This window comes from Podarcis gaigeae (genome assembly GCF_964106915.1).
Source record: "Podarcis gaigeae genome assembly, chromosome: 9".
Lineage (NCBI taxonomy): Eukaryota > Metazoa > Chordata > Lepidosauria > Squamata > Lacertidae > Podarcis > Podarcis gaigeae.
This window is the reverse complement of record NC_139685.1, coordinates 62,199,346-62,221,437: the sequence shown is the minus strand read 5'-3', so window position 1 is coordinate 62,221,437 and position 22,092 is coordinate 62,199,346. Positions and strand designations below refer to the sequence as shown.

General features: G+C 42.6%; 1 protein-coding gene and 1 long non-coding RNA gene across 8 annotated transcripts in view; one reads left to right on the top strand and one right to left on the bottom strand.

Annotated features, from left to right (window-relative positions):
- LOC310852974 overlaps nucleotides 1-22,092 on the bottom strand; it is a 472,952-nt gene that overhangs the window by 275,388 nt on the left and 175,472 nt on the right. The window lies entirely within an intron of this gene.
- GRID2 (glutamate ionotropic receptor delta type subunit 2) overlaps nucleotides 1-22,092 on the top strand; it is an 835,972-nt gene that overhangs the window by 656,874 nt on the left and 157,006 nt on the right. For all 7 annotated transcript variants that reach the window (XR_014568339.1, XR_014568340.1, XR_014568341.1 and 4 more), the window contains exon 11: nucleotides 11,524-11,836. Coding sequence is in view for 4 of the 7 variants with exons in the window: in XM_083756400.1 (XP_083612526.1) it covers nucleotides 11,524-11,836 (313 nt within the window). In the remaining 3 variants the exon portion in view is untranslated. The remainder of the gene's footprint in view (nucleotides 1-11,523; nucleotides 11,837-22,092) is intronic.

Here is a 22,092-nt window from a genome sequence, read left to right as displayed (position 1 = left end):
CATGGTTAAGTGAAGAAAATATGTTGAGGCTGTCTGCTCACAACAAATGACATTCTATGTGTGTGGGGGGGATATTAGGGGAGGGATAGTTCCTCTGATGGGGGATACGTTGTGCTACTTCTTGGGTAGCTTTTCCACCTTTGGTCCCCAACCTGCACTCAACTATCACCTGTGGCTCCTAGAAGCTGTCAGTGTGTGACAGCAGACATACCCCGGGAATGGCTTAGACTGGCTGAGTAAACCGGGTGAGGGTAGCTGCTGGGTCTCAAACCTTCAGTGAGTTAGGGTCATCCCCTGAATGAGAAGAGAGACTTCAGCAGATTGAGCTGGAAAGACCAATAGTGGGTCCAATGGTCAAGAAGGTGGTTTCTTCACATGCTGTAGAGAGAAGTGAGGGGCAGATGGGTCTCATAAACTTGGGAATGCAGCCCATCTAGAAGAAGGAAAACTTTAGCCCTAAACTTCCACTGCCTTGTGGAATATCTTTGGGAGAAGAAAAAGCTAAAGACTAATTCCTACACAGATCCAGAGTGGAGTCCCTAAGATGGTTGGGTGGTACCTTGTATGCCTCCTTCTGGCAACTCCTACAGCCAAAGTGGTGCCAAATGGATTGCTCTGTTTTCCTTTGGACCACATCAGTAAGGCCAAGAGGAGGTATTGCCTGTGCAGTCCAGGATCTCCATACACACTGCCTGCCCAGGTGTGCACCCTGGGCAGGTAACTTCCCCACTGCTAATGCAGTGGTTTGATTTCACCCCCAGAGACTCACTCCACTGTCTCTTGGGACAGATGGGTGCCCATAACAATGCTCGCAGACGTCCATGGGTTGGCCTCGTTCACTTGGCGTAGTGAGCCAAACTATGGCATACTGGAACTGTGCAGATGTGCTGGCTCTCAGGAAGAAGCTTGTACCTGCTTTGCTCCTTCCTTGTCCTTTTAGCTCAGTGTGGTGTGGGAATTAAGCCAAGGTTTGGCTTAGTGTGTCATCCAGTCCCAAGGTCGTGATTAAGCTCTCTCCTCCTTAACCAAGATCTGTAGCCAAAAATATACCTGGGCTGCAGCTTGTGGTTTAGGAAGATCAAGCTAAACCGTGAAGCTAGGTTCAGATGACATGCTAAGCCAAACCTTGACTTAGTTGCCATGCTGCATTGACTGAGCTAAAAGCCAGTGACCCATATAGTCCAGCATCCTGTACTCACAGTGGCCAATCAGAGGCCTGTGGGAAACCAGCAGGACCTGAGCACAAGAACACTCTCTTTGCTTGATATTAAGGGAGACAGGTGATCATCACCAGGGAAGGCATTCCTCAAATGAGGAGCCGCCACCAAGTAAGCCCTCTCACCAGTCAGTGTATCATGAAATTAAATAACAATTAACTGATGCTAAAGACAAGAGAGTCCATTGTGTTCATATCATCAGTTCTGCATTGCCTGGCATTGTCTGGCAATGCAAACCAAATCCTAGCCAGGTTGGGGAAGAATGGAGAGGTGGGGCCACCACATCTGCAGCCCTGTAACCAACATCAGCCGTGGTTCTGGCACAGCAGTCAGGCTCAGACCAGAAGCACTTCCACCCGCACATTCAGTGCATGAAATAAGTAGCTTCATGCTGGTGGAGTGATGCTGGCAGTCCAATCCACCACCGCCCCTACTGTCAGTCCAACATGATTGCAGCTTAACACAGCAGCCAGTTCAACCAGTTCTGAGCTGATGTTCCGTCACACATTGCCAGTGTGGTGTAGTGGTTGAGAGTGGTAGTCTCGTAATCTGGGGAACCGGGTTCGCATCTCCGCTCCTCCACATGCAGCTGCCGGGTGACCTTGGGCCAGTCACACTTCCTTGAAGTCTCTCAGCCCCACTCACCTCACAGAGTGTTTGTTGTGGGGGAGGAAGGGAAAGGAGAATGTTAGCCGCTTTGAGACTCCTTAAAGGGAGTGAAAGGCGGGATATCAAATCCAAACTCCTCCTCCTCCTCCTCTTCTTCTTCTTCTTCTTCTTCTTCTTCTTCTTCTTCTACTTCTGCTTCTGCTTTCTGGGGTGGTGTATTTGAGCTTGCATGGATCATGGCATTTGAGGATATGCTGAGTCATCAAATTATGCCTGCACACAAATGGTGTGGAAAATAGTAGCATTTGCACGACAGGCTGCTGAGAGCACCTCGCTGAGGGGGCGTGTCAGATTTCAAAGGTGCCACTGCAGGAGCCATACTTCAGGAGGTGGCAGTTGCCATGGCAAGTAGAAATTTTCTGCATTAAAATAGAGCAGGGCTTGATGTGTTGCACCTGTGTGGCATTTTCTCCAAGATGTGTGAGAACTCCCACCTTCTAGAGTTCCCAGCAATATTGAGATGATGCTCCTCTTGTTTATTTAGCCTTATGGTGCAAAGCATTTATCAGTCTGTTGGCCTGTTAAAATTCATCACATTTTCATCATAATTCAGTGATGAATAAGCAACTAAATCAGATATTTTAAAACAGAGCTCTGGCCAACTGGAGCTTTTTTCATATAGATAAATATCATAAATGTTTACAATTGCAGTGCAACTCTCGTAGTGCTAAATTTTTAAACTTGAGCTGGGTTGAGGGTTTTTTCCAACATGCTGTTTGCATGCATTGATGTTATATTGGCCAGACCTCTGTTATTCACATTTACCCTCTGAGAAGTCAAAACGAACTTCACTTCCCCCACGTCCTGGATTGCAAACACAAGATGGAACTGGGGCTAAAGGTTACAACGTTATATAGTAACAAGGATCTGCAGGGAGTTAACAATTTGATGATTCCATGCAGGCACCCCTAACTTGAGAAAGAACTGGGAGAGCCTCCCATCGTTTCACCATTTGAGCCTTATATATCATGCTCCAGATCAGTAAGTAAAAGATTCTGTGCCTGCTCATATTCAAGATGAGTTGGAGGGTTATCTGTGTGCTGCATTCCTCCAATATTAGCCGGTGTTAAGTGGGATTAAACCTCCAGGGCTCAAAGCAGTAGCTATATAAGTGGGGCAGGATGTAGTATGGTGGTGTTGCTTATCTGGCTTTCCAATGACAGGGCCATTGCAGATTACCAAGAGGGGAAGGGGCAAGGCAGAAGGGGGGTCTCAGTCTGAGAGGCAGAGCCAATCAGATACTCCCCCTGCTCTGCTTGCACTGTGCCCACCTACCCATTGCCTCAGCCTCCACCTCTCAGTAACCAGCAGAAACCTTAGCATTTTTCTCAAGTTACAGGTGCTTGCATGAAATAATCAGGTCAAGGTAACTCACTGCAGATGCTTGTTATTTAAGGACATCATGTAAACTCACTATATGCAGACCTACTTTTGTTAAAATTTGTCACACATATTGGGCAGGTTTTTCCCCATGCCACCTTCAATGTGAGGGGAACTGCTACACGTTTATAATTTCCACTTTCTAGTCAGTACGTGCAGCAATCTCCCAGTTAAGATCTGGTGTTTCTGTTGTTGAATGAAGTTCCTGCTGCAGTGGCCCATGACAAGGCCTTCTTGGTGGTGGTGTCCCCATGATGGAATTCCCTCCCTCAGGTGGCTTGGCTTAGCACCTCAGTGGTTAGTTTTGGTGGCATTGTGAAGATTTGTAGTTTTTAGGAAATAACTAGATTAGCTAGGCCCTGTTGTACCACTATTGTTGTTGCAACTCTTGTTGGGTTTTTTAATGTTTAATACTGATGCTGTGTTTTTTTTATTATTATAGTTGGTTCTATTTTATATGTGGGCACAATATTTGCTGTGTAACTATTGTTCATCACTCTGATATTTTCTGTTGAAGATCAGCCAATAAATCTGATAAATACTAATAATAGTAATGGTGATGATGATGTGGTCCACATATTTTAACTAACTATGCTATCTCTAATTCTTGTTAATTTTAAAGCTAGAAAGCGATCCCTTGCAGTCTATGTTAATAAATTAACTTTATCTTTGATTAATGTTGCATTAAATTTGTTAAGCAAATTGGATGATATGATATGCTAAAAACTGATACTGGGTGATGTTTTCACAGTCACTATAAGAGGCTTGTATGCCCCACTTTATATGTTTATACTTCGAACTGGCACCTTTGCATCTAAATATTGACACAATTGCACATATTTTATCTTCTTTTTTCCCGTGGATCACTTAGCAAACCTTGGCTTGTACAAACTGCTGTTTCTCTGATTAATTTTGACAGGATAATGATAGGCATTTTCACATTTCTTCCATTCCAATTTTGAGCTAATTTGACTTTATTTGCATATCATTAGAAATGCTTCCCTCCAGGAGCTCAGTGATGCCACGGACCACCACTGGAATGCTTTGCACAAGTTCTGGGCAGTCACAACATGGTCACTGGGCTGCCATGCCTATCAGAAATCAGGCTAGTTCACCTGGACAGTGGTGACTGCTCTCACCTTGACTGTGAAGAGTGACTCACATTTTGCTACTGTTTATTTTCTAACAAATGAAACCTTGTTTTACTCTTTGAACTAATAATGTAAGTGACAAGCAATTAATGTCATTTTGGAAGTGAACCTCAATACTGGGAAAGTGCTTCTACAAAAACATAAATTGAATATTCACAAATGGATATTTGCAATTGTTCTACAGCAACTTTCCCCCAACCTGGCGCCCTCCAGATGTTTTAGACTACAAGCCCCATCACCCCTGGCAATTGGCTGTGCTGGTGCGGGCTGATGGGAGTTGTAGTCCAAAAATCTAGAGGGCACCAGGTTGGGATACCCTGTTCTACATCATATTTTTAAATCCATAACATGCTTGAACTCACATTCTGTTCTCACATATGATAGATTGCTTTTCAACCAGACAATTGCTTTTCAACCAGTAGGAGTTCAGTGTGGCTTTATTCCTGCCTCAATGAAATGTTATGGCAGAGATTTAAAAAAAGCAGGGGGTGGTATGGTTTGGGCTCCATGTCACAGCCAAAGCAATGCAAGTGCCATTCTCACTTTTTGTTGTCCAGATCACATGGTTGTGCAGATCATATGATTATTTCCTATTGGAATGCCACCCTTCTATTAGCCTAGCATAGCACAGTATGCAGCCTTATACTGAATCCATCTACCTCAGTATTGTCTACACTGACTGGCAGCAGCTCTTCAGAGTTTTTAGTTAGGAGTCTCTTCCAGCCTTATCTGGAGATTGAACCTGGACCTTCTCAACTCTCGTGCTAAGCTACATCCCTTCGCCAAATTAGATCTGCAGCAAGGGAGTGGCTACGTCAGTGGTTGCCACTTGATTACACTACCATAGTGGTACCTCTGGTTAAGTACTTAATTCTTTCCGGAGGTCCGTTCTTAACCTGAAACTGTTCTTAACCTGAAGCACCACTTTAGCTAATGGGGCCTCCTGCTGCTGCTGTGCCGCCGGAGCCCGATTTCTGTTCTCATCCTGAAGCAAAGTTCTTAACCTGAAGCACTATTTCGGAGTTAGCGGAGTCTGTAACCTGAAGCATATGTAACCTGAAGCGTATGTAACCTGAGGTACCACTGTACAGGAGAAACTGGTGATTTTCAGGTTTTAGTTCCTGTGTAATCAAGTAGAGCTAGGATATCTGAGGGAACCCAATTAATGGAGGTCTCTACTCACCGTTTATTGGACAAAGTATAGTTTTGCAACTTGTCTAGTGAATGTTGGCACTAAAGGCCATTATGGCATTTTGTTTCCGGGTAGAGATGTATTTGTTTTTGAGAGAATTTCCAATGGGTTGATCTGGGTTGAGCTGACAGACAGGCAGGATACGTATTGCATTGTAAAGTTTTTTGCAGCGCTGCTTCTGATCTGCTGTCTTGTTATAGCTTGGGTTTTCTAAAAATAAATTTTATTTCTGTGCCCCATTTTGATCTCCATAATGAATAATAATATTACATATCCTCAAAAATTTCTCAGATGAAAATAGGGATATCCCATTCTACATCAGGAAGCTTCTCCCATGTTTTAACTGGCCGAATGTGTAGATGTCATATATACATCTACATCGAGCCAATTACAACCTCTCCACCAATCCTACCTCTCAGGACTGTTGTAAAGAAAAGAAATGTGTGAGGGAAGGGATTGTGTACAACACCTTCCACAGATAAACAGAATGAAATAAAATTTTAGCTGTAAGCTGCCTCGTGTCCCTGTCAGGGGAAAAGGTGGGCTGTTAATAATAATGGAAACTGTGAGAATTTTATTGAACTCAATGGGTCTTACTTCTGAGTAAAAATGCTTGGGCCTGCAGCGTAAGGCTGCCCAGTCTTTACCCACTTAACTGGGAATACTGTGGGACTTACTTGTGAGTAGGCAATGTAAAGCTCCTTTTACAATAAAGGAATCAACACTCCCTGTGTTTCATAAGAAAAGAATTTAAAGTGGATTGGTGACCTTTCCTTCAAAATTAAAGGAAGGACTTCATATGCCAGCATCACTATTCTCTTCATTTGGTGCAGGTATTTTATTTTCAGGATAAACAAGACTCCATTTTTGCACCTACGCAAACACACACACAGACCACTTCTAATTGTTCTCTGAGACATGGAGGAGAGGAATAAGGAAAACAGGGACAGCTTCTGTAATTCTAGGTCTGTCCCTGAAAAATAGGGACACTTGGAGGATATGAATTACATTGTTAATTTTATTTATGTTCTTACATGTATAGTTCACCTTTCTTTTGTCAGGGATTTCCAGAATGGTGTGCATGTGGTTCTCAGTCACCCACCTAAGCACAGATCAGAGCCAGGCCAAACAGATTCAGCAAGGTGGTAGCCTCATACATCTTTCCCAAAGCCTATTGGAAATTATGTATATTGTCCAGGAAATATGCACAATGCCCTCTTCCTGGAAGGATTATTTGCACATTCTCCATTAGGCCTGGTGAATATGCACAGTGGTAAGTTGTTATGCACATTAACCACTCAACTTAAATTCCCACATATATAGTGAAGCACTTTGATTTTTCTAAAATGAAATCATGGTTTATGCAAATATTTTTATAAATAAATGTCAGTCTTCAAGCTGCAGCTTTGAGATTGAATGTTTAAATATTCCTTGTACATGCACAACTACCATATTCAGACTCACCTTCTCCCTGATATGCTAGGTTAATGTATATGTGGTATTCTCCTCATGACAGAAAAATGTCGGTCCCCTCAAGCCAATATGTCCAGGAAAACCTTTAGTGATCAATGTGGATGAATATATAGAACAGTCAAGGGGGATCCATTCCTCTTTCCTACACAGACCATTCTGGGAGACTTTAGATGCTGGATACATTTCACTTTACAGAGTGGCAAGGAGGATACATTGCCATCATTAGGCAGAGATGAAAGAAAATCCCCAATGTTCAATACAGTTGTATGTTGATTGATCAGATCCGACCATTCACACTTTCTTCCTGCCCCCACCTCCACGCTGCTCAGCTTCCAATAAAGGGCCTCACACAGCTTCAATCACAGGCAAAGCTCACTACTTCAAATGAGTAGAAGCTTTTTGAGCATTTAAATATTCTTTTTCATATTTCAAAAAAGTACAGTCAGTCACTTATTCAGTATTTAATTTCCTTTAAAAAAAAAAAGCACAACACATTAACGTGACTGCCTTAAACACCATCTTTGGCTTTTGCTGCAATTATAATGGCACATGTGAAAAGAAAGTTAAAATAACACCTACTGAAGTTGTGACTGCTGTCTCTTGAGATGTGCTGAGCAGTAAGCTGGTTAGATCAAGGGATGTATTAATAGCCTTCTTCATATCTTAAATGGGTCTGGAAGGAACAAAGGCAGCGTGGTTATGTATAGGACAGGTAGCCATATGGTATAGTAACTTCATTTTCAGGTGCTATTTAACATCTGCCAGGGATGTCGGGAGATGTTCATTTTTCTGAAGTTACTTTGCAACCAGAACATCCGCAAGACAAAGGAAAACCAACAGTATATTGTACTCTTTTGTAATAAATTTGTAATCAAAGTTCTGATTCACTTCAGACAGGATGTGTGGTTCTTTGGATTAAAAAAGGCAGTTCTCCTATTGCAGGCATGCATCAGAGAGCTCTGTTAAAAAAAGGAAACTGTCGTTGTGCTAAGCCAGTAATCAGCAGTAAGAGGAGGTATTGCATTCAGGTTCAGCGTAAAATAGTTGTGGAATTAGTGGTGCCTTCAGAACAGGGGTAGAAGTCCAGCACTCCATGCAGCAGTAGGGTCTCATACGCTGCAGGGGTGGCTTACTCCATTTTTAAACAAGTGAAGCAATATGCATACTGAAATTGGAGGGAGGGGAGTATGATGTAACTTAAGTCATTGTTGTCGGCATCCTCATCTATCACAAAAGACAATGGGGGTGAAGTCAAACCTCTGTTCTAGTGGCACTGAAGTGGCCTCCCCAGGGTGCAAGCCTGGGCAGAGTTTGGAGGTCCAGGGTTGCCCAGATGAAAAGAGCCCCCTCTTGGCCTTGCTGATGTGGTCCAAAGGAAAGCAGAACGATACGTTTGGCACCAGTTTGGTTGCAGGAGTCACTGGAAGGAGACGTACAAGGCACCTTCCAACCATCTTAGGTATTCCTCTCTGGATTTGTGTATGGTTTACTCCAGGCTTCCTCAACCTCGGCCCTCCAGATGTTTTGAGACTACAATTCCCACCATCCCTGACCACTGGTCCTGCTCGCTAGGGATCATGGGAGTTGTAGGCCGAGGTTGAGGAAGCCTGGTTTACTCCTTAGCCTTTTCTTCTCCTGAAGATATCCTGCAAGGCATTGGAGGTTTAGGATCAGAGTTTTCCTTCTCCTAGATGGGATCCCTTCCCAGCTGCCCTTCACTTCCCTCTGCAGCATGTGCAGAAACTGCCTTCTTGACAGCTGGGCCCACTATTGGTCAAGTCCACTCAATCAGCCAGAGCAATCTGCAGGGAAAGGGTTTGAGACCCATCAGCAATATGCATATGAATACCAGCTAGATTTTCAGAGTGAGCAATGTCTTTCAGTGTGAGAAGTCTGCCTGTCTGTTGCTTTCTTATCCTAATTTGCTACCTTAAAACTTGACACCTGCCTGACTTTGGGCTCATCCACACCCCTTCTTCTCCAATGTATATAGTAGAATCCCCAAACCCTTTTCTGGTGCAGGAGCTTTGGAGCAAGCTGATCCAGTTCAGAAAATGTTGCTGCTGCTGCTGCTGCTGCTGCTGCTGCTGTTTTCACAGCTATTTTTATGTTGGTGCTATTGATTTGTGTTTATTGATCTGGTTTTACGTGTTTTGAATTTTGGTTTCCACTTTTATTATTGAGAACTGCCTTGATGATCTGTGTTGGGTTGAAGGGCAGGAAAGGAGTTCTCTGAAGAAACAGAAGTATAACAAACAACTCAACAAAAGGCCTGTTGGCATGGTCCAACCACAGTTAAGCACTCTTTTATCACAAATATGTCATTTCACATCAATAGAAGTTTAACACAAAATCTGATAGTACAATAAGAGAGATGAGAACAGTGTTGTTATCTTCTCATTTGGCGATAAAACAAAAATAACCCCCCTCCACTACTCCCCACATCTATTCCTTTAACCAGTCAACATTTCCCAATAGAATGCATTTAGTTTTCGAAAAAAGGCAGAGTTTTGACATAATGAGAAAATATTAAATTAAAAAGGTCTTTTTGTGCATGGGTGAAACCTCAGCAAAAGAGTAACATTCAATTAGAAAACAACTCTAGAAAAGGCTGCCAAATTGCATTGAATTTATCTGATCTCTCTGTCTTACAGTACATGATTCATTTTTTTAATGGCGAAGTCTTAAAGGTCTTCAACCCAATTTTCGATTAGAGGCAAAGGACATGATTACCAGAACTGTAACATAATATGCTTTGCTACAAATGATGTTCTGGCAGTGCAGAGTATAGTAGATTTTTGGAGCTTCCAGATTTCAAGGATGTGTCCCAGAAAAAAGATGTTTAAATGAGAGTTCTGACTTGAAGGACAGGAGTACGTTATTTCTGTCGATGGTATCTTTCTAAAAGGACACAATAGTAGGGCCTTTCCAAATTATACGGATGAGAGTCTCTTGTGAGCCATCATTTCTGCACCACTTATTTTTCAAAATTCTTATATACAAAAGGCTTTTTTGAAGGCCAGTGAATTTCAAGTACAATTTTTTGCTGAATGAGCCTAAGACAACAGATGATATGGTTAATGATTTAATGGCATCCTTCCATTGTTGCATTCTGAATCATGAACCCAATTAGCTCTTAGGTAGTTCATGTTAGGTTTATGGCTATCAAAGATGATCTTATATAAGACGTCAAACTCAGTCTAAGAAAAAATGCAAAGCCTTTAAAAGGTTTAGGATTAATTGTTCAGAGGTAGTTAGTGCAGCAAACAAACTTCTAAAATAAGCACAAATGCATCTGATTGAATCAATATTCTGCTCAGTCAGGAAGTGCATAGACTTGGATACAAAACTACAAAAGGGGTTAAAATCATAACTAAAATCATAGCTCACATTCCAAAAATCAGCCCACTTTTCCCACTGGAGTTGTTTTGTAGAAATGCCACATTAAATATTTTTCATAAAGATTATCGTATTTTTCCATGTATAAGACTAGGTTTTTTAACCAAAAAATTAGGTTTAAAATTGGGGCTTGTCTTATACACAGGTAGTGCTGAGGGGTGTTTTCTTAATTTGGAGTCCCCCCAAACAGGGGGCATCTTATACACAGAAAAATACGGTAGTTTTGGTAGAAAGCAGATTCCTTATGTTCTCTCTCACACACTCACTTTAAATGGTAAATTATTTCTTCAGTATCTCAAAAGGCTGTGGCGGCTTGGGCAACATGCAAATGTATTTAAATAAAAGGGAACAGGTGAATCAGTTAAGGCTGTGATCCTAAGCACTAGTGAGTGAGTCCTGTTGAGCAGAGTGGAATTCATTTCTAAGTTGACAGCACAATACCTTAATTTGACAGAAGTCCTAAACTACTCATAAGGGTTTCCAGTTTGCTTCAGTAGTGACACTGGTGTCCATAAGAAAGACCAAGATAAACATCCCAAAGCAGTTATTTCCCACCCGTCACTTACATTTGAAATATCTGCTTCTTTTTGAACTTTCAGAAATAACCTGATGCCAATAGGCAAAAGAACAATATCTCCCAACTCTCTCCTCACTCTCTCCTACCCTCTCCCCAGCTGCAAGATGTCTATGACAAAAGTGTCTCTCACCAAATGCAAACAAACTGTGAAAATGACTATGAATTGAAAGTGGAGACAACAGATTCCCCTTCCCTGTTTATCTGTTTGCTTTGTAACACAAAAAAACCTTAATAAAAACTATTTTTTAAAAAAAGCTTATAGCCAGGTTTGTATCTATTCTGCTCTCTCCCCTTAGCAGAGTTGCTATTTGGATGGATGTATAAGGAATATATTTAAAATAAACAAAACTGGGCAACTGTTTTGCTGAGATAGGGTTGAAGGCTATAAATCAAATGACGGTTTTGAAATTTTTCTATTGCTCATGAAAATGAATGTTCTCCTCTCTCTCACTCTTTCTCCCGCAGAGAGCTGATATAGGCATTTCCGCATTAACCATCACACCAGATCGGGAAAATGTGGTCGATTTTACCACCCGTTACATGGACTATTCAGTGGGTGTGCTGCTTCAGAAGGCTGAAAAGACGATGGACATGTTTGCCTGCTTAGCACCATTTGACCTCTCCCTCTGGGCCTGTATAGCTGGCACAGTGCTGCTGGTTGGACTTTTGGTATATCTCTTAAATTGGCTCAATCCACCACGTCTGCAAATGGGATCAATGACTTCAACAACTCTCTACAACTCTATGTGGTTTGTTTATGGATCCTTCGTGCAGCAAGGTAAGGGGGAAAAATATTACCTTACCAAATGACAGGGAGGCCAGCTCTTATTATCGGCATGCAGGACCTGTGTGGCCCTCCAGATGCTGTTGGACTCCAACTAACCTCAGTCCCAGCCAAGATGGCCAATGGTCAGGGATGATGGGAGTTGTAGTGCAACAACATCTGGAGGGCTACACATTCCCCAAACCTGGCTATGTGGCAGAGAACATGCTTTGCATGAGTACATGTATGTGCAATTTATTAAGCTCCTAAAAGAGACTATGCCTTTTAAAGAGTTTGTTTAAAAGAAGAAGAAAAGGGAAAAAAGAAGACTGCCTACAGGCTTCTATTCTGGGAAGAGACATGACCCATTTTCTTTTAGTTATGCCATGTTTTATGATTTATGTGTGTACAATTTTGTAACAAGAAAAAAAACCCGAAGGGCTGTCTGATGAAAAAGGGAGCCAGTTAGTTTTCTCCTGCTCCAGAGGGTAGGAGCTGAACCAATGGATTCCAAAGAAAAGAAAGGAGGTTCTGATGAAACATGAGGAATACCTTTCTGACACTAAGAACTGTTTGACAGTGGATGGAATGATGCACTCTTCTTGCTTGAAAGTTTTTAAGCAGAGGTTGGATTGCAATATCAGGAATTATTAGGTTGTGATTCTTGCATTGCAGCGGGTTGGAGTAGATGACCCTTGGAGGCCCCTCCAACTCTGCAATTCTATGAATCTATGACTCATGATGAAAGTAGCTTGGAAAAGAATGAACGGAATAAGAAAACAGTGTGAAAAATGATTGAGTAAAGAGATGAATCCTGAAATGAGGGTGAGAATGGGTAAGCTTAATGAGCAGCTAAGGAAAATGTATCTAAGCAAGATAGATGTGGCAGAGAAATAAGATTAGAGGCAGACAAGCAGAGAAACTGGTGGTAGCTACAGGAAACCTGGCAGTGTCAGGCGATGAACTTGAGGGCAAATGTGTATCCTGAAGTCAAGCAGATAGAGCCAAGCTGGCCGGCTAAAGGTCAGGGATAATAATAATAATAATAATAATAATAATAATAATAATACTTTATTTGTACCCTGCCCATCTGGCTGGGTCTCCCCAGCCACTCTGGGCAGCTTCCAACAAAGTTTAAAAATACATTAAAATGTTACACATTAAAACTTCCCTGAACAGGGCTGCCTTCAGATGTCTTCTAAATGTCAGGTAGTTGTTTATCTCTTTGACATCTGGTGAGAGGGCGTTGCACAGGGCGGGCGCCACTACTGAGAAGGCCCTCTGCCTGGTTTCCTGTAGCTTTGCTTCTCACAGTGAGGGAACCGCCAGAAGGCCCTTGGCGATGGACCTCAGCGTCCGGGCAGAACGATGGGGGTGGAGACGCTCCCTCAGGTATACTGGGCCGAGGCATGTGCATGGATTGAAGTAAAAAGAAACATATCCAGGTCTTTAGCGCAACCACTGCTACTTGACTGGCCCTCCAGTGTCATCTGACTCCCCAGAATGGAGCATGACAGGCTATGCTATTCCTTTCTGAGCTAAATTGCCTGTTCTTCTTCCCCCCCGGCTAGCACTCCAACAGAACAGAGAGGAGGGAGCCAGCAACTGGTTCATGGGTTCTAGTTTCAGGCTTCTGGCAACTAGAAAGCAATGAGAATTTTTCACCTTTCACCTGTTTTGGGGGGATGCTTCTTTAAAGGACTCCATCCACTTATCTCTGTTACCCCAAACTTCTCACTCTGTGAACAGGATGGGAATGTGTCTCAACAATTCAACTCCTTTTCAAGTCTCCTGCTTCTCTCAGTTTTCCTCACCAAGCCCACAGTTCCCTCTCAGCATTTCTGCTTTATCTCAACATGCTGAGAGAAGAGGCATGGCCACCAGAAAGACCTGCTTCATTGCTGCAGCTTCCTGCACAGACTTCCTCCTCATACCTATATGCATTTATCTCCTTCTGCATGGTTAAAATCATGCTTTCCCAGGAGCATGCAGTTGAATGCACAAAGACATGTGGACACCTTAAGCTGAACAAGCAAAGAAGCATGGAAGAGGCAACCCTATTCCCCCATCCAGTGTAGTGTGTGAACATCTGTCTATGGGCCCTTCCAGACAGGTTTGTTCAACAACATGTCAGTGACATGATAATAGTGCACTAGTCGTGGATTTATACTGGATTGTCCACACATAATTCCGCTTACTTAGTTATTCTGTCAGGCTTCACAAATACTGCTCCATCATTGCCATTTGGAGCGGCACACTTGTGCTATGGCGCAACAAGAGCAGGACAACAACAACTGGATGTTTGTGATAGGAGAGGTTACAGGATTTCAGCAGGAAGCTACAGGACTGTGAAGGTAGCAGCACGTCCACCCAAAGACCTTTGAAGCTGCAGAACGTATTGAAAGGGGGATCTTGTATAACCACCCCAATACCATCATGAGCACAAATAAGCACAAAAGCGCAACAGGAAAGGGCATGAATGGGGAGATTCAGTGGGCTCCTTGGGGACGGTGGACTAGAAATTAAATAAATAATGTGATCAATAATTATTACAGTAGCCATCATTGCAATGGGCAGATCTGAAACATCAGTAAAGTTTGTTTCAAGCCTGTAGGATTTCCAGTTTATTAAGTAACAGTGTAAGAGTAACAGAACATTTCCCCCTTTGCAACTTCGAAACAGTCTCTTTCTGTCGGTAGTTTATTCAGTGCATAAAGCAAATACTGTATTCTGGGGCACAGTCAGAGAGAAACCTCTCTGACCTCAGCTTCAGCAGTGCCCTTGGGTCCTGTGGCTGACTTCGCTGACATGCTGCCTGCCCCGTCGGCTCGTTTCGCTTCCGCTCCGTTTGTCTTAGACCTACCAACTCTTCCCTGACCTTCTTGGCTACGTTCCCCATTCCCTCCAGCTTTCAAATCTACCTATATTATTCCCCAGTGTCATCTATCCTCTCCATTTTCTGAGTCAGCCTTCCGACCCATGCTCATTCACATATTCCAAATGGGTCACAGACTGTTGACTCAGCATTGGTGCTCACGTCTGGTGCCAGATTCTTTGGGTTTTGTTTCTTTATGTCTTGGCTGAGGACTTATTGGGTGCAGTGCCATGAATCAGATCAGGGCAACAGGAAGTTTTGAGCTCTGAAAACAAGGTAACACAAAATTAGGACAACACAACTGACTGAGCAACTGGAGCAATAGCCTGTAGCTTGCGTTATTTCCTGCTGTGTTTCATGAGTTAGTGCAGGCATTGCCACACCAGAGATATACCATGCTTGCTAATTCATATGTCATCTGTTGTACAAGCAACTGACTGAGACTGCAACATAAACTTAGGTGAAATTCCAGGCATTAAAGAGGCTTGATTCTGTTGGCTTTGGCATTACTGTGTGCTAAATTTTAGCAATGGCTCTGCTTTGTACCCTCCCAACCCAGCAGTTGAAGTGGCATCTGCCTGTTTTGGGAGACAAGGGAAGAGTACTCCTTTGGGGGTAAAGTCAAGGAGTTGCAGTGCCTGCTGTGGCTGTGGAGACTGATACTGGAGAGACATGTTTTATTGCAGGTGGGGCACATGAAGGTGTCTGGTTTTGCTGTTACAGGTGCACTTAACTCTGTGTTCCTCCCAGTGATCATTCCTTCCTCGGTCACTGCTATGAATGCACAGCCTGACTGTCTGTCTCCAGACACTGCAATCGTCTGCAAGAGATTCCCGCATGACACATTTAATGTTGCCAGCCTTCATTTCACATTTGCAGATACCTTTGTCATGTAGAGTTGGTCTGCCTGCAGGCCTAGTGCCTGAAGCCCGATCCCCTGAGAGCACATCCATGGAGATCCTGCCATCTTCCATTCTGTTTACATGATCAAGCCAGCGTAGATGTCGCTGAGAGAGAAGTGTGAACATGCTGGGAATGTGGCGTTGGGAGACCACATCTTTTTTTGAGACTCTGTCCTCTTTCCTGGCAATGCAGGCCTAGTTGGTAGAGCTTAGGAAGTGGTAGTTTCTCTGCCTTGGACTCTACTCCACAATATCCTGAGGGTTTCTCTGTCCATAATAAAGAATAATCTTCATCCCCATCCAATCTCCTTGCAGCTTTCAACAAAAATAAAGTGGGGAAATTGCTTGGTTTTGCAGTTAATATGGTTCCTGCAGTCTGTTTCCCTCTTCTTGAAGAGTTCTAGAGCTCTGAGTCATATAACTTGTCCCCCCTCCCCCCACAAAATATAGAAATTCCTGAATTTCAAAACATGAATCTTCCTCAAACACAGCAGCAGTAGCTAATTGCTAACGGATATGTATATACCCTCCAACATTCCTCAGATGGAAATAGGGACATTTCTCATCCCTCCCCCAAATGACCCTCCTTGATCCCCTTCTCCGCCCCCCGCAGAGCATTTCCTGTCAGAAGAAGGGTGAGTGTCACCAGCACACATGCCCCCTGCTATCCTGAGAAAACCCCTTAATATTGATTTGATTTTGTATTATTCTTTGGCAGATTGACAAAAAGAAACACACACCAATAAATAAATTTTAGAGAGGGACAAGATTAGATGTGGGCACACAAAGCACTTTAAAAAAAAATCAAGACCTCTTGAATTTCACTCCACTTCACTCCCCCTTTCTTCCCACTCAAGGCGTCCCTGCCCTCTGCCTGCCCCTCAGGGACAGCACATCGCATGGCGCTGGGCCTCAGCAGCAGCAGCAGCAGAAGCCTGTCCTCCTCCTCCTCCTTCTCCGTTCTCCAGCATCTGCCACAAGTTGCCCAAGGGAGGAGGCTGGCAGTGGCGGCCATGCTGAGGCAACAGGGTGCTCTCTTGCAGCCGCAGCAGCTGCCATTACCGTTGCTTGTGACAATGGCTGGCTCATCCTCCTTCCTGAGCTCAGCACTGGCAGGGGAAATAGCGACATTCCTGGATCAAATTGGTAGTCAGTGTGGCTTTTGTAATTCCGGGACTGCCCCTGGAAAATTGGGACACTTGGAGGGTATGTATAAAGAAGATAAAGGATTAAAGAACATCTTTCCAAAAAATATATAGCAGATTTTCTGAAATTCCAACTTTTCTTCCATTATTGATTCCAAGATGGCATGACTGTAGTTTCCAACTACACAAAAAGTTTATGGTTAATTTTGTTTGTTTGTTTTTTTGCCTTTTTTTTGACTGCACGCTGCTTGTGGTAGCTAACGACAATTAAAACCAACCATAAAGTACCATTTTTGTTTTGTTTTTTAAATCAACATAATAAAAACAGAGACGAGCTGCAGTAGCCAATACAGAGGCTCGTTAGATGTATATCTGATAAAACAAATGCCTGTTTAAACAGGAAGGTTGTATTTTTTGTAAGTGTTTTGTAAGTGTTTTGGGGTGGCAAAACACCAGAAAAGAGATGCAAGGTTCTGCAGTTTGTGAGTGTCTTTTCTGGATTTCTTTTGGAAAAGTCGCAGAGAATTCAGCTAGATGCCACCAGCATGGCTGCACCACAGCAATGGCTTATACCAGGCTTCCTCAACCTCGGCCCACCAGATGTTTTTGGCCTACAACTCCCATGATCCCTAGCTAGCAGGACCAGTGGTCAGGGATGATGGGATTAGTAGTCTCAAGACATCTGGAGGGCCGAGGTTGAGGAAGCTTGGTTTATACTGTAGTTTGCAACCAAAACTCATATTTACAAAGAATTAGGTTTACCTCAGTCTGTGCATTTGGGAACAAGTTTTATTGACCTAAAGGAAGGCCTTTTTCTTCTTCATCATCCATTATGGTGTTTTTTATTTTTGTTTTAACAAGAGAGAGTCTAAAGAGGCATATCTCCTTCAAGCAGGACAAGTTTTAATTTGGTTGAAAAGAAAAGAGCAAAGAATTAAATGGACTTGATATCAAAATACATGAATGTGCAGAATGACTGAATAATAGAGACACTGAAGGCCCAGGAATTCTAGTGCTACAGCTCAGGAGATTCATTTATAATGTCATCCAGCATTTCACATTCAATTTGAATGTAACAAAAACTATGTTAGCAGAAGCTCTATTGTTTACTAACCCCAGTGAATACAGGAGAGAGAAAGCCGAAAGTAATTCCCAATGACAGATTAACTGGCTACAGTGCTAAGTCTGGCTTCTATATTCACTTCTCATCTGCTTTCCAGGCTGCAAAAAAAGTATGTGGGTCTATTTATTTTAGAAAAGCAATTCTGCTGCCATTAATTGTGATTGGCAGATCCTAAGCAAGGCAATATGGGACATTTTAAATATTGTCACGTTCACTTAAGAAGGCTCTCTCGTTAGCTGATTTAAAACATGACAAGGTAGTCATTCCTGTTATCAAAAACAAAACAAAACAAAAAGGCACAGGCACAGCAACTTCTGTGTCCTGCATTGAAAGGAACAAAGCACCACGACCCGGAGGCTACTGGTTCTTTGCTGCCTTTGAATTCTTTGTTTGGGGCCGCCAAACATGTCCTGGCCTTGCATCATCCTTATTTTGTATTGACTAAAGGTTCAGAACTGCACGCAGGCTTATTTCTTCCAGCCTTGGCAAAGATGAAAGTAGAAAATAGCGCTTTTGGAATAAAAATATACATGTTAGGATTTAGCAAACAGGGCATGCTGTTTAGATTGGAACAGGAAAGATGTTATTTTCACCTGCTACTTTTTATATTTTGCTCCATCCCATGTGCTGATCATTACACAGCAGCTGTTGAGTTCGTGTGTGGGTTTTTTAGAACTAGGATTTTTTTTTGGACCTTTAAGACGCTGTTTATGTTTGTGCTTTTGGAGAGAAGCTCTCAGAGTTGGCCAGGCTTCAGTCTGATTCAAAGGTGAAGTAGGCAGGGCCAAAGAATTGTGGCTTACAGGAAGAAGCTGAGCAAAATGTTATGTCAATTGCTGGCTGGATCTTATTTATAACATTTTTGAGTTTCCTTTCCAGCAATACACAAAACTTGAATTAGAACAGCTACATCCAAATATAAACAAGGGAGACTTGATTAACAGGAAAATACTGTCAAAGCATCCAGGGAACAATTTTCATCATTAGAAGAAGAACTTTAATTATGGTAGCAGGACAGCAAAGTGCATGTTGAATGAATTCACAAGGCAGTTCCATCTGGCTTTCTACTGTAAGATCTGTTTAAAAATGCAATTGCCAAATGAAGAAAAAACTAGAAAATCCACAGCATTCACAATGGATGTTGTGATAGAGGTGTAGCATGGGTGGTGGACCTCAGGCTGAGGGGCTAAATATGACCCTCCAAGGCCCTCCCCACAGGACTCTCCTTGGGCCAGACTCCCTCCCCAGCCACACACCCCATTGGCTCTGCCTGGCTAGAATTTGTCCTTGAGCTCAGATCGTACTTCTGGCTTCCATGAATGAAGGATAGAGAAGAGGTTGTGCGTGTAGAAACCAGCCTACTGTAGAAAGTTAAAATTTGCATTTGTTGCTCCAGCCACCTTTGTCTTTGGCTTCACCCACCTTTGGAATGTGGCCCTCAGACAGTTGCATAGTAGATAATATGGCCCTTGGAGTGAAAAAAAATTCCCCACTCCTGGTTCAAAACAAGCAAAGTTCTCTGTGACTAACAGCTGCTCCCTTGAAAAGTAAAGGTCAGCCCCAGAGATCATAGTAGTGGCCTTATAAGATGGACTTTTCTATACATCTCACTCCTAAATTGTCACTTTTGAAACAGGATTAAAAGAGAAGCCTGCCTTCCATTGATGTGTGGACCCTGCATTCTTATCTTTTTTTAAAGGCTTTGCCCTTCCAGAAAGAGTGACTGTGCGTTTAATCCATAACCATGTAATTGCACTGAATTTTCTTCCTTCATAGATATTACCTGTCACTAGGACTATACTTAGACATGAGTGAGGAGGGGCAGAGTAAAAATGGTGTGTGGGTGTGTACGCGCAATTGTGTGTGCGGTTATGTGTGTTTCAGATTAGGCATATGCATGAAATTCATGTTTTTTGATGCTGCTTACAAAATACAACAGAATCCACTATTTTGTGCCTTCACTGGAGCATTACAGTGTCCTGGACCATTGTTTCCTGAAATTTACATATATATTTTTGGTGGGGGGGAATTCAAATTTTTTTTTTCATAATTGTAAATCCTGCCTTGTTAGCTTCATATTTTCATGATTATGGTAATTAGGTGTTACTGGTCTCTTGTCCCCTGCTCCCTTCCTTCTGTTAAACTGAGTGCCTTAGATTTTCTAGAGGGAAGCTGGGGGTGTTCTTTGTCTGGCAGGACAGAGTGTAATCCTAAACAATGGCTCAGCCATTAGCTCAGCTTAACAAACAATGAAGCCTAAATACAAGTCTGTAGTCTCTGGCAATTGGCATATTTTCTCAGTTGAGCACTGGGTTTTTTCTCCTCAGCATCAGCATGAATATCATCTGAAGCTGTGCAGGAAAGCAAAGTTAGTACCAAAATATTGTAAGCATCACAAAGTATTGTGAAACGCTAACAAGGAGCAAGCAGTGTAAAATTTGATTCACACAGGTGATCGATCCATGTGGTGAAGGTTCCTCTTCAGCCAGGCCTTTGGCTGATTGACATCTGATGCTGCCCTTTTGTGTAGTGGGAGGGGGGGATTATTGGTTTGTTTTTGTTCTTATTTTTATTAGGTAGTTTGTGTTTCTTATATTGTAATTCCGTGGTGTGAACTGCCCTGACATCTATGGATGAAGGGTTATACAAATTTCAGCAGCAGCAGCAACAACAACAACAACAAAGAAAGGGGTGTTTCTGTTTAAAGGTTACACACAGACGCACATACATTGTGCACATTCACACTGTAGCACATACAACACATGTATCATATGTCTGAAATCAGATACCGTAAGTAAAATTACGTAAACCAAAATGTGGTACATATTAGTTACGTGGCCGGAATTCATGTTATGAAACACACATCAAAGTTTTCAAAAACAATTACAAAACCTAATGCAGGCGAAGGGCACAGGGGTGAGAGAGCATCAACATTTTGAAAGAGAAAGAGCTGTGAAGGAGGATGGGCTCAATAATTTGTGAAAAATGAACGCAGTGAAATGGCATTTCAAATTACATCCCTACTTCAAACATATGTTCTTTACTAAAATTGCGAGCTGAGAAAAAGAGAACATTCAGGTGGTTATCCAATTTAACTAATATGAAACATTTAGAAAACCGAGAATTCAGAAATTTACCACTGAGGAAATCAGGAACATCTAAAACCATAAGGACAAAGGGCAGTGCTAACAAGGATTAGACAAAGAACCCCCTCGTCCAGCCATCATAGGAACCAACCAGTTGACTCTGGGAAGCACAAGAGTAGAACGTGAAGTCAATAGGCATCTCTTACTGGTCATATCCACATTTTGTAGTTTGTTAAAGGTGCTGGGAATTGTAGCTCTGTGAGTGGTAAACTACTTCCTAGGATTCTCTGGAGAGAACCAGGTTGGTGAACGCTATTTTAAGCTATAAAGCCCCAGACACTTTAGCCTTTCTTCACAGTAAAGATCCTTTTATCCTTTGATCATTTTGTACCACTTTACCAGCTCTGTTACATCATTTTGGGACTGGGGAGAACAGCAATGTCTTTTGAGTAGGAACAGTGATTTCTCATATTTTTCTCTCTCCTTAGCCAGAGAAAGGCTTCTTGTTGAGCTCAAGGTATATTACAATGTACTGTGTTGATATGAAACGGCAAGACGGAAGCCCTTCCCTGACCTTGGGATTGGGAGTCTAGTATTACAGTTAATTAGGGGTCAATCAGGTATTCATAATGTAGAGCCTTTCCGCCAAGCACACAAATGCATGATACCCATCTCTATCACCAGGACTATTTAATTACCACATTGATTTGCCACAGGGCATGACCAAGGGTCGCAGACAAATCTGGATAGATTGTGACAAAATTCCATTATTACTTTGGGGCTAAGCTTCAAGTTGTCTATATGTATTGCTCTTGACCCCCAGGTATAAGTATTTGAGGACAAAGCTTCAACAAACACTTTCGTGAAAATAGCTCATCTCAGACTGTAATGTGACTTGAAACCCTGTCTCATTCTTCACTGTGCTGCAGAACACAACGTTGGACGTGAGGCTGCCAACTGAAGGGTCTGGCAGCTCAGTTGCTGTTGTCCTCTCTAGCTCTACCCTAAATGCTGGCAAAGGAAAAGCTAAAAACCCCCTAATGCATTCCCTAATGGAGTTGAAGCTTTCAGAGAGTGGGGAGTTGGCAAAAAGGGATGGAAAGGAGATGGAAACACCCATGAGAGCACATCAGAGGATGT